This window comes from Populus nigra, chromosome 8 (genome assembly GCF_951802175.1).
Source record: "Populus nigra chromosome 8, ddPopNigr1.1, whole genome shotgun sequence".
Classification (NCBI taxonomy): Eukaryota; Viridiplantae; Streptophyta; class Magnoliopsida; order Malpighiales; family Salicaceae; genus Populus; species Populus nigra.
Window position 1 is genome coordinate 16,993,945 of NC_084859.1, and position 13,485 is coordinate 17,007,429.

A 13,485-nucleotide genomic window follows, 5' to 3' on the forward strand; every position below is an offset into this window, starting at 1 on the left:
TTCTTCTCCATGTATTTAATTTAAATTTGCAAATACAATATGTTATTTCCCATGGAAATATCGTAAACTATGAGGTTGGATTGTTGTCGGTACGAGGTCCCACCGCCACCTTCGGGCGGTAAGCAATGTTGCTGCCTGTCTTTTTGGCATGAATTTCCCATCAATGACGGCCAGCTTTGGTGTTCTTTTTCAACGGTGAGAAAGGTTTTAACATGGATTAATTCTCAAGTAAACATGTGCTGCTGCCGTTCTTAAGGAAAGTCACAGGCTGCAAGTTTTCCTTTTCTTCCTAGGTCGTCATGACAAGTCCATGTGGGCGACAAAACTTTGGTCGCTTTCGAATGTCTAGCTCTTAACTAATGTGAAAAAGCAAAATGATTTTTCTTCCCTGATCATCATCATCATCTTATGATTTATTCAAGATGGTTGGTAAATTCTTAGAATTAATCTTCTTTCTTTCGTGGCGTATGACTGCAGGGATATATATATATATATATATATATATATAAGATTTTTCGCCCTTTGACCAAGATGGATTCAAAGGTTCACACGTAATCCCCCCTCTTGCCCAGCCATCCATGGAAGATGTTACAGATGCTTCGATAAAACATCGATTGCTAATTAATTGCTATTTATTCTCTAAAATGAAGATAGTTGTCACTGAAATGAAGATCCCATTAAAATATATATATATATATATATATGTATATGTATATATGTATATAGTATGTGCCTGTGTATTTTATCATATATATATATATATATATATATATATATATATCATAGAAAAGAAAAGAAAAGGAAATCTGATAGTCATAAATTTGGTTTGGTTGGTGGTCCCATTTCTACTAAATAATTATTATGTGCTGGATGAATTGGAATAATGTTGTTAGACAATTAGTGTATTTATGGCCATACCTTGAAAGGTAATGGATGTTTTAGGAATAATCTGGGAGCTTGATTTAAATAGTATTTTATAAAAATTTAATTTTTTTAAATTTTTTTTATTTTTATTTTTTATGTGCTGGTTTTAAAAATATTTTTAAAAAATAAAAAAATATTAATTTAATATAATTTTAAATAAAAATTACTTTAAAAAACAATAAATACAACCATTCTCTACGCCGTTCCAACAGCAATATTCTCTAGCATGTTCTCTCGATTCTCACCACTGCCAGCTCCACCTAGTTCAACATCTGCCCCCCATTCTCCAGCTATTTTTGAGAGAGTTTTCTGTCATGTAGCGACAATGAGCTTTAATTCCTTTTTCCTGTTGCTGTAGCAGCTTACTGCATAATTTGTTTCAGTGCTTGAAACTGCTTCTAAGTGTGTTTAGCTGGAAAAAATATAATTTTTGAAGGGATTTTTAATTATTTTAATATATTGATGTTTAAGATAAAAAAATCTGAATTTTTTATTAATATATTTTCAAATAAAAAACATTGTTTGTATGTCATCTTTACCAGACAAAATTCTAACCAAAATCATTTTAACATAATTTAATTTTAAATTATTTACAATAAATAATTCTTGAATTATGATCTAAAATAAAAAAAAAATCACTTCTTATAAACCATTTAAAAATATACTTTGAACGGATTACAAATCACTAATAATAATAATAATTGATCGCATAAACCTGGTTCGTGATTTCCACCCAAATCAATAATTAATCTTTTAAGAGTTTTGTTTATTATACATAAGTTATGGTATTAAAATATATACAATCAAAGAACGAAAATTATAATGCGTATAGGTTAATTTCTCATCCCTGGTTTATCATGCCAATGGTTTTGGCTTTGTATGCCAAGTAATTAACAATTTCAAAGATAAAAGTTAATTTTTTTTTCTTTCTGAAAAAGGGCTGAATGATCTCCATTGCTTGAAGTGAAGGGAGTATCAGACAGAAGAGTTCAATAGCTTGACACGATCACATCTCTGAGAAAATCTACTCCTGTTGTTGCTTTCTCCTTTTCTTCTGTTACAATATACCACCCACCATTGCCATTAATTTACTCAAGAAAATGGCAAAGCAATACCTCTTTGTTTATTTATCTATTAAGCTATCAGTTATCTCTTTAATTCAGCTCATTATTTTAATTTTGACAGGGAGAGACGGAGAGGTGGAAAGGGTATACTTGTTGGGGAACAGCACCTCCAAAAAGCATTGCTTCACTGTTTATATTCTTGTTCTTTCCATTGTATAGATTAATTCTAGCTCGCAAAAAACAAAGGATTAACAGGGACAGAGCACATGAGGGCATGTGGGACAGGAATGTGGGTTGTTCTTGACGATTTATGTCTGCGAGTCTGCTTGCGTTACGTTTTAACACAGGAAGGGACGAAGAAGGAAGAGGGATTGTTTTCTTCCAAAATTGACAACAGGGAATTCGGTGAGTTGATTTTTAAAAAGAAGAAGCTGCTGTCAACTTTACTTTCTTTAGCTTCTAGTACTTGGTTTCTGACAATTAATGACCAGCTCAGCAGTTTAGGTGAGTTTTCTATATTAATGAGGAAGAACACTAGTGGTCATAAATCTCTCTTCACATGTATATACACAATATTTTAATGCAACGGCCAATAGATTTGTCAAGCTTCTCGCAATATTGTGAATTCTATTTTGATAGATATTTTATTTTTTTAATTAAAATAAAATATTTCAATTTTATAATGTTTTGGCATATCATTTCGAGGTATATATATATATATATATTCAACAAACATAATTCATATATATATTTTATTTTTTTAATTAAAATAAAATATTTCAATTTCATAATGTTTTGGCATACCATTTCGAGGTATATATATATATTCAACAAACATAATTCAAATTTAAGATAAATTAATTATAAATTATGTAATATAAACACAATGCTAAACAAATATAATTTTAAAATTTAAAATATTTCTAAAAAGTCAAGATTAAATAGATTTTTAACTTAAAGTAATTCAACTTAAACAAAATATCAAAATATTATGAAAATAAAGTGTTTTAATACAAATATTTTAAATATAAAGTTAGGTCAATGTTATAAAGGTTAATGGAATCTAAAGCATCCATTGTTTTGCTCAAATTCCTACAAAGTATAAACATGAAAAAAATAACATGAATATAAACTATATATATTAGTGATAAATCTAATTTTAAAAAATTAATATCATTGTTAATGAAAATAATAATAATAATTTTTAATATTATTATTAATATCATTGTTATTGAAAATAGTAATGAAAATAGCTTTTTATAATTGAGTGGTTTAATTAATTAAATTGAACAACGTTCAATTTGATTCAATGGCTTTTCAAGAGCGGAACGGAACATGTGGAATGAAACCGGAATGTTCCGGGCGGAATTTAGCTGAAAAATCCAGAACGGACCGAGATTTAAAATGAGATGAAATTTGTTCTGTTTTGTTTCGTTTTTTGAATTGGTATGGAATGTTTCGGTCGTTCCAGACGAAACGAAATGAAATTGACAACCTTGCTCACACGTTCCGACTCTAGAATTATATTATAGTACAAACAAAATTTAATTTTGAATTAAATAGAATCACTTAATTGTGCAAAGAAAAAATATTACCAAAGCATGCTCAACTAGACTTCCTCGTGATAACATGCCACATCAATGGAAAAAAAACAACACATCGCTCCCAATATCATGATAAAAGTAGGACTTTGACCACCGCATAGTACCTCAGGAACCATTTGAATGACATGGAAGCTATGACATGCTAACATGTATGTCGATAATAATATTTAAAAATTTAAAATTACCAAAGCATCCATAACAAAACTTAAAAATAATAACAAAACTAGTTAAAAAGTCAAAACACCCTCAGAAGCAATCTTTGTTTTTTTGATTTGCAAAGTTATTTCTATTATTTTATTGTTTGATAAAAAAAGAAAAGATGAAGAAACTCCTTTATATTTAATATTTTTTTCCCTTTCAAAAATATGATTATGATTGTAACTCAATTGTTTATTTAATCAACCCGTCTAAGGATAATTTTTTTAGGACAAATAGTCATTATACTATAACAAAAAAAAATATACAGATAATTTTGTCCTTAATCAATTTTACAATAACAAATATATCCCATTAAAAAGACATTTCTGCCCCCAATTACATGCTTAATTAATTTTTTTTTGGTAAGAGCAAAATCATATTTACACCATTACAATTCACCTTTCTTTCATGTTTAGAGCTACAGTAAAAGATTGAGCTCATTTAGTTTTTTTGTAATAATATAATAATAATATATATTTTACCTTTGTTTGTATAGTTCTATGATGAATTTGAGGGGCAATATCCAATGTGCTCAAAACAACAGCAACAACAACGAAAATAACTTTCATTGCTTTCAGAAAATTAACCTTTCCTCTTGTTTTTTTTTATATATATAAACAAAATCAACGAAAAATGTATTCCAATGATGTGGACAACTGTATAAATGACTAGAACAGAATACAACATTTAATTCCCCGGATTATGAAAAGATCGAATACAAACTTAGCTAACACCAGAGCATAAAGGAGATACAAACACAACAATCTATCGCAGCTAAATTATAAGTAAAATCATATTTTCATTGATTTTTCGAAGAGAGACAGTGATACAAACATTACAGGGACAGGGCTACTGTTACTGTCATCTAATTATGCGAGGGGGAGTGTCCATGTCAGACGTGCATGGTACCGGAGGATGCAGGGTGGCTTTAGATGGTGGTCTCGATCGAGGGCTGTTCGGAACTGCAGAAAATATTGTTTTTTAAAATATTTTTTATTTAAAGTAATATTTTTAATACTAGTAGATCAAAATACTATTAACTGAGAGATTCATTGAGATCTCATGGACGATCGAACCTTGGAAGGAGCTGATATGATTGTCGTCGGTTGCTCCTTCTGCATCCAAATTTATGACCGATGCTCAAAAGAAAAGGACTTCATCATCTTTCTCCTTCACAAGTCTGAATATTATTTGCAACTAAAAAGACATGCACAGAACCTTGTAAGACTCTGATCTCCTACCTAATTAAACTGATGGAGGCATCAGACATCAGAGGGTCCTGATCGCCCTTCCAGGAAACTTGCTTCGTAGATTTTTCAATTATCGAAGCTCAGCCTTCTACGTCTTTCAAAGAGGACTAATTAATTTTTTAAATACATTCAGCAAGCACGTCGTCTTTGATTTCAGAAACTGTGAGTACTTAACAAAAACAACTAAATTGAGAAAGTCTTCTATTGTGCAGCTCGATCATTATTTCCTTGCACAAAAGCACTATGGACATCATTCTTGAGGAGCAATGCAATTTTGTCATTGTTCCTTGGGCATGTAAGAGTACACTTTGATTCTTATAGGTTTATATTTTTTATTTTTATCCTTAAATTTGAATTTTAATCACATTTTAATTATTGAGTTCTAAGAGATGAGAGAGTTGTTAAAAACTAAAAGAAAAAAGAAAGTATTAAGTGAGTCACATTCTAGCGGGAAAAAAAACTAATGTTAATTTCAGTGGTTCGTCTTGAAAAGAAAAATTTAATGGTGGTGATTTTTTCTTTGAAAATACTGGAAAAAGTAGATGAGGTTTTTGATTTTTTTAAAAAATTTATTTTATTTTTATTTTTAAAGTGATTAAATAATATTTTGATATTGAATAGGTTTATTGAGGTTTCTGTCATATTTTCAAGTCAAAACATGTTAAAATATAAATTTTAAAATTAAAAACCTCAGCTCCAACATCCTCTTATCATAAAATTATGGAAGTAGATAACTTGTCCTCTGTTAGAAATTTTTTTCTTAATTAACAAAAAGAAAAGTGTCAGGCACAAAGGCATGGTCCACACTCCATACCCACTTTTTCTTTATAACAATTTAAAATAAATCTTTATTTAAATTATTTAAAAAATTATTTGATTATGTCATATTTTTTAAATGAGATTATTAAATGTTTTTGTATTTATATTTGCAATAACATTTTAACACTTATATATGAGTCTAATATGCAATAAATTATAAAATAATTGCACATGAATATTCAATGATAATAAAATATTTTTTTATTGGTAGTTTTTATATACTTTCATGAATTAATTACCGTTTTATTTTTTTCATATAATCACATAAAAATTATGAATACATGATTTATTTTTTAATTTTTTTCTTTGAAATTTTCTTTTTTGATTAGGATAAGTTTTTCTTTGAAACATGTTATTCTTGCAAAAGTCATGTATTTGTAAAAATAATTATAATAATGAAACAAGAGTATTCCGTCAAGAAATAATAAAATATTCACTCTTTAATTTTAATTATTGGATTCTTGCGGATATTTATTTTAGTTACCTTAGTTTTTTACTAAAAAAAGATGTTTTTGTCAAAATAAAAAATACATAAATAAGGAATGAGAATATAAACTTAAGAAATATATTTTCTCCTTTAAAATTTAAATGTGTCAAACTCTTTGCAAATGTTTATTTTAATTTTCACAAAATTAAATAAAAATCGCAGGCGTAAAATCTATTATAGTATTACTTGAGGGATGGAAATCAAATTATTTTTGTTGATGCAAATCATAATTAAATAAAAATTAGCTTTGAAAGTATCTCGAAAAACCGATGTTTCAGCAAAGAATTTACATCTTCCGTATCTCGGTGTTCATTTGAATTCTCTTGGGACGAACTTCACATATGGAGCTAACTTTGCCACGTCATCGTCCACCACCATGCTACCAACTAGTATTATGCCTCATGGTGAACAGAGTCCTTTCTACCTTGAAGTACAATATGAGCAATTCTTGCAATTCAAAGCCAGGTCACAGCTGATTAGGGAAAGAGGTAATCAACCAATAATCTAGTTGGTTAATTTCATGATTTTAAGATGATATTCAATTAATTAACCTTAAATCGGTAAAAAAATAATTATTTTTTAGAGGAGGAATATTTGCAAAGTTGATGCTCCATGAAGAATATTTTGAAAAGGGTTTATACACATTCTATATTTGGCCAAAATGATCTCGTTGCTGGAGTTCGTCTGTTGAGGAAGTGAATGCATCTGTTCCTGGTAAGGTTAATGCATTTTCAACAATGTTCAGTGTACATTTTCAGTAACTCATTCCTGCTACTTTTCCTCCTCTAAACATCTCCAATTTTGGGTGCGAGAAGAATTTCAGTGTACATTTTCTTACTTGGCAACTTCATCAACTCGTTCAGCTAGCATGCATGCGCAGGGTTGACCATTTTGAGTTATTTTATCTCTTGGAATCATAGTAGCTAAAAGTAGTGGAGTCTTGTTGATGGATGCTGCGCATATACAATTTGGGAGCTAGATCGTTCTGGACTCATAGCACTGGACCAAATGGTTGCCTTGGTTATATTTTAGTTGGTTTTCCCACAGCAGGGAAAGATGATGCTGGTTGTGCAAAGCCTTACAGTGAAGGAGATGGTATTTCAGCTCAGGAAAGATTTTCCAGCATCTGTATTCACGTATGTAGATGTCTATTCTCTGAAGTATTCTTTGTTCAACGAACCTGAAAAATATGGTATTATTCCCCTTGAACTACACTAGACTCGCATGGAAAATAATTATATCAATCAGATTAACAACCTGCAATCAGCTTTATGTTCATTCTAAAATTGTGACCTTATGGTCTTACAGATAAAGTTGATGTGATTTCTTTGCAACTTGTAGGATTTGAGCTTCCTCTTGTAATATGTTGTTGTTATGGCAACAAGCATACCTATGGCAGTACTGCGGTATGTGGAGCAACCTTCACAGTAAATGGTACACACAGAAAACAGTGGGTTCATGTGATCGCCCCTTGTTATGGGTAGTTTGGGATGGATATTGATTCCAAATTTGTCAACTGAAAACTCTCTTTCCATGACTTTGTTAAAAAAAAAAAACTATAATTTATAGTTTTTTAAATTTATTTTTTCAAATTACAATCACAAAAACTATCATAATACCAAGCAAATATAAAAAAGAGCATGGTAGTTTTCACTTTCTTGTACAACTCGATCTCATGGTAATTAAATGGAAATGGAACCTTACCAAGTGCAAAAGATCACCCATCCACAGATGCGAAAAACTTTCATGCTGGTACACTTGTCACTAGAAAAGTTTGACATAAACCTGAAGAAGATCATGCGATTAACCCAGAACATGAAACAAAAGAACAAGAAATGGCAATATTCTCGTACAATTATCTTGTTCAACCTTCTCTGGCTTATTTCCAGAAGATGGCTGGAAAATGAAGGATGCATCACATTCGGGTAAAATGTGTCATCCAAATCTGCATAATTGCAACGAACTGGAAAACATAATGCTTGAAAGAAGAAAGTTGGCAGAAAGATTCATGCACTCTGCGCTTCTAAAAAGGCATTGAATTCCTCCCTAGCCTTCTGCAAGCGTGGTTTAATGCAAGAAGTTGGTGAGGTAGGGTGCGATGTGGGCAATGATGTTGAAAACCTAACATGGCGAGAAAATTCATGGGAGTTCCTGGGTGCTGCTCTTGTTGAACAACTCTTGAGAACTTGTTTTCGATCCTTGTCAAAGATGAAGGCAGCAGCAACTGGTGAATTTGCGTCATTCGCACTAGCTTGGATCAACTCTAGTGGCAAATCGAAGTAAAGATTCTTGGAGTCGTCTTCATGGTCATTTATGATGGCCGATGAAGCCCATGAACCACATTCAAATTTTTCCACAGAAACTGTCCTGGATATTACATTTCCCAAATCTCCTCTCACTTCTTCCTTTTTTGGTCTCACTGGTTTTCCCTTTGAAAAGCCTGGAAGGTAGAAGCATAGCACACCGCATTTCAATCCATCATCAATGGGATCCATGTTTTCACCAGTTATGTGATCTTCTTTCCTAGCCTCAATTTTGAAGTGTCCATGAGGTCTGTCATCAGATTTGCTAGCATTTGGTCTGGGGAACCAAAAATTAAGTTCATCAGCAGGTGCGGCTGTCCTTCCTTCTACGCAAGACTTGTTCCTTCGCAAGTGAATTTCTTGTTGAGCAGCAAGGGGAGGATGTGCTAAAGAATGTCGACCAGCAAGATTGTCAATCTGGCGGGGAGATGCTTGGCTTTCATTTTTCCATTTCTTCTTCAACATGGTGAGGCTGAACCGAGGGGATGAGCAGGCTGAGCTGGGGAGGCTGCCTGCTATAATCTGGGATTTTTCAGGCAGTGCAGGTGGTAGCAGGTCTGGAGTTGGTGCAGTCGACACAGGCAGCAGCATGAAATTGAAGCTAGCCTCTCTTCTTGATGACTCTCTCAACGAAACTGGATCCGCTGAAATCTGCTTTTCCTTTTGCATACTCTCTTTTCTAATCAACTTTTTAGATTCTTCAATAGCCGTGAATTTTAATTCGTGGAAATAATCAGCAGTAATAATACAGAAGTCCAGATTATCAGAAATTTCAAGTGTTCCATGAGTGCCGTTGTTTGAGGTGGGAAGGACAATATCTGAAGCTGCGAGTACCATGGTGTTTCAGGTCACAAACTAGCTAGCTATGAGAATGAAGTTAGAGATTAACAACTCATAAGAAAAGTAGGAACCTGGCAAAGTGAGGACGTGGGCAGCAAGTCACAAGCGTCAAAGGGTAGTGAGTTCCATGTTTTCCCGGCTCGCTCATATAAAAAACGACTTAGTTATATTATATAATATTGCAAAAGAGTTAGCTTCCTTGGTTACAATCTCAAATTAGATGAGAGTGGAGTTAACAATTTTCAAAAGTAGATCATGTTATTATGCCCTCAAAAAGATGCTCACTATAACCAGCGTACAGATTCAATGAAGGAGGCACATAGGACCTGGTTTGTGTTCTTGAACAAATACTGCAGTGATGCTAAAGGCTGTACGGTATCATTGATCATATCAACCAGCAATTTCAACCAAGGGTTTTGCTACTAAAATCATATTATGTCTTTTCTATTTTCCATATATGAAGTTATAAACCCATATGAGAAATAAAACATATTTAACAGTGACTTTCAACTGTGTTAGAGTAGTATCTTACCACTACAAATGTTTCATAAGTAGAAAATTTTAAGAGCTAGTTCTATCATGCTTGCAGAAGCATCGGCACCCCATAAATAGCAAGCTCAAGAGGACCAGCCAGACCATGTTAATTAAACCCAACTGCCCCGGGCTAATGTCGAACAGGTTAACCTAGTTAACCTGATGAATTAAAATGATATTATTTTATTTTATTTATTAAAAAAAAAGCAAAATAATGTTGTTTGTAAAAAATAAACAAAATTAAACCAGTTTGACTTTCTCAACTTTGAGTTGACTTCTCTTTTATACCCGGCCCGAGTCAGGAGTTGGGGTTGACGAGGTCCTGATCAACCCGCTGATCCAAGCAAGGTAAGGTTTAATAAATGTGGTTTCCAACTATTGTATAAGAAATAACAAACAAACAGACGACCCTTAAATGAAACACATTAAACTAATCAGAAAGAGAACAAACCATAGCTGGTTCATCATTCAGGCCAGTATACTCAATTTCAGCAGCTGGATCCCATTCAATTTTCAATCTCTTTGCAGCCTCTTTAGGATCTTTACCAGTGTCAATGGCTTTTGCATAAAGGAATTTGCTTGGGTTTGTCACTGGTGCCTCAACCTACTCAATGAACATGGGGTGTATAAACAAAATTCTCAGACACACGGCACAAAACCGTTGAGGAATACATCAATATTTGGATGAGTAATTGAAATCGAAGTGAGTTTAATAACAAAGAAACAACATTATTGAGCTAATTTGTAGTACAATATTCAGCTACAAGAACATTGAACAGTAAGTAGATTGAATTAATAATAAGCAAACGAAATTACCTAGCTAAAAAGCATGTCTCTGTTTTTCCTGAGAAGCTCCAACACCTAATCAAATGACACAGATATAATTAATTGCTAAAAACATTTTTTAAAAAATATATATATAAGAAAAACAAGAAAAGAAGAAGAATAGTGAGTAGACAGGAAATGAAAGAGACCCATTTGATATCTCGAACATACTGGAGTTCTGGAGGGCTAGGAGGAGGTGCTTCATCTTCTTCCTCTTCTTGGTGTTCTTTACGAATCAACAAATGACGAGTCTTTCTCCTTCTCGACGCATTATGGTAGAGGAAAATATTGGCCAATCTTGTCGTCATTCTCTCATTCAAAGGTGTGTATTGGTGAGGGTGAAAGAAGAGTGAATTGGAATGTGAAGAAGAAGAAGAAGAAGTTGGTAAAGTTGCAAAGCCATCATTAACATTATCTTCTATCTCTTCAGTATTGTCTATAGCAAGAAGAAAAACTAGTAGTAACAGTAATAGTTACTGATTTGAAGTTGATGATATATGTCTGTGTTGAGCATTTGCATTTCAAACCCTTCGAGTTCATTGTTGAAGAAGGTGATGATTACTGGTTGCCATAAAAACTGTCTCGTTAGATTTCGTCGCCACCATGGCATTAGCATAGCATGCTAGCCTTTTGCGGTTTTGCCATTCCAAGTTTACGGCCCAAATGTTACTCCATATTGATTGGGCTTGTGTTTTGTCAGCCAAGCCTATAATAATTAGTTTGGAAAAGGCCCCCAATCACTCCTATGTTTGTTTCCACACAAGCTCTTATGAAAATGATTTTGTGAAATTTATTCCATTTAATTCAACTGGACTAAATCATATAGGATGAATTCCAATAAAGATTTTTGAAAAAATTTATTTAAAAAAATAAATAAATACCCTGAATATATTTAAAGAATAAAAAATCAAGAAATATAAACAACTTCTGGCAATCCTCAGTCCTTGAATTTTGTAAAAGTATTTAAGAAACAAAAAAAAAACAATATTTCCCAAAAAACTTAAACTTTTCAAATTGCTATGAAAAAAAATTAAAAAATGCTCAATCATTAAATTTTTTAAGAAATTTAAAATTTAAAATTTTTTTCTTGGTAGGAATGATAATTTTTCAAAATGTTAAGAATTAAAAAATTGAAAGAACTTAGTTATTAAAACTTGAAAAATAAAATAAAAAATGAATTCAAAATTTCTCATCCATTAAATTTTCTCAAAATTTCTTATTAAATTCGTTATTCAACTCGTAAAATCATCGTGACAAATGTTGTTGAATCTTTTCATGTTCTAGAAAGTGAGGTGAACTATCTCTTCAAGCTAAAAATATAATTCACAATCTCGTCATCAGTGTGATGGTTCATTTGAGTGAATGGACGACAATGCTGAATCTTGTAATTTTCAAAATTAGGTATTCTTTTAAATAAATAATGAATTCTATAAAACTTAAGGATTGGATTAGATTTTTCAATTGAAAATGAGTGGATATGGATGTAAACTTTATCTTTATATGTGATTGTTCATGCAAAAACAAGTTTCTTATCAAAACAGAATACTTTCCCATACTTAAATTAATAAATATAAAAGAAGTAATATAAAAAAAAATGGAATGAAAATCATAAAAAGTATGTAAATGATTGAATTAATTAATTAATATTAAGCTCTTGAATGATTCAAATGAGTGCTTGGTGATCCAAAATATTTATATAAATTGATTATTTTAACTTATTTCATGAAAATCTTGTTGGACTCCCCCCTGTCTAAAAAAGAAAAAACAACCTGCCAAGTAAAAGTTTCTCTTCATACAGCTCAAATCATTCTAAGATGTGTAGAGAAGTGCACTGAGGGTCTTGGCCTGGTGGTAGGAGGGGCTTGTCTTCTCCTGCTGCTCCTGGGTTTGAGTTTTTATGTGCATGTCTGTCACCCCTGCGGTGTCTTACATGCCCACTGGGTTTGCAGGGTGTTCAGTGAGCCGTGAGATTAGTCGTGGTGCGTACAAGCTGATCCGGACACCCACATAAATAAAAAAAAAACGCGTAAAGAGGTAGCATGTCCTTGTTTGTTAGATGCGTGCAAATAGTCGCAAAGTCTGTGCCTTCTGTGCGCACTATTTTATTATATGTTTTTTCAACAAGTTGTTTTACATAGTTATATGAAGAGCTCGTGGAGAAAATCTATTCTAAAAAACATTAAGATGTAATTAAAAAAACACAAAATCACCTACAGAGCTAACATATTTTATTTAAAAACGTGATCTTGAAAATATAACAAGAAACTTCGCCTTCCCCTTTTGAACTAGTAAAAAGCCCTCCAAACCTTGTCCTTCGCGGAAAAGACCTTGCAGATTCCCTAGGCCACCATTTTTAAGCAGGCCCAGTCTGCATAATTCTGAATTTTTATCCATCATAGTTCCCACACACCCACGACCTCATGCTATACCAGAAAGGGGTCAAAAACAGATACTAAAGCCAGCCTAATTCTTCCATTCATGCTATACCAGAAAGGGGTCAAAAACAGATACTAAAGCCAGCCTAATTCTTCCATTTCCGAGTTCTCTGGGAGAATCATTACTCTCTCAAGAGACCTCTCATGTCAGGCACCGATCCTTATCTCAGCCTGGAACAAAAACAAAGGAAAGTACCCCATC

General features: G+C 32.4%; 1 protein-coding gene across 2 annotated transcripts; it reads right to left on the reverse strand.

Moving 5' to 3' along the window:
• Positions 1-8,144: 8,144 nt before the first annotated feature.
• Positions 8,145-11,442, reverse strand: LOC133701255 (uncharacterized). Of its 2 annotated transcripts, XM_062125113.1 has the most exons (5): positions 10,998-11,442; positions 10,840-10,884; positions 10,475-10,627; positions 9,561-10,357; positions 8,145-9,473 (listed from the first exon to the last, which is right to left on the reverse strand). In XM_062125113.1, the coding sequence occupies exon 5, from the start codon at positions 9,316-9,318 to the stop codon at positions 8,353-8,355; it is 966 nt and encodes a 321-aa protein (XP_061981097.1). In that variant the 5' UTR covers positions 9,319-9,473; positions 9,561-10,357; positions 10,475-10,627; positions 10,840-10,884; positions 10,998-11,442; the 3' UTR covers positions 8,145-8,352. The 2 variants fall into 2 exon arrangements, with proteins under 2 accessions (XP_061981097.1, XP_061981098.1); XM_062125114.1 differs by having other exon boundaries at positions 9,561-10,627; positions 11,020-11,442.
• Positions 11,443-13,485: the final 2,043 nt, after the last annotated feature.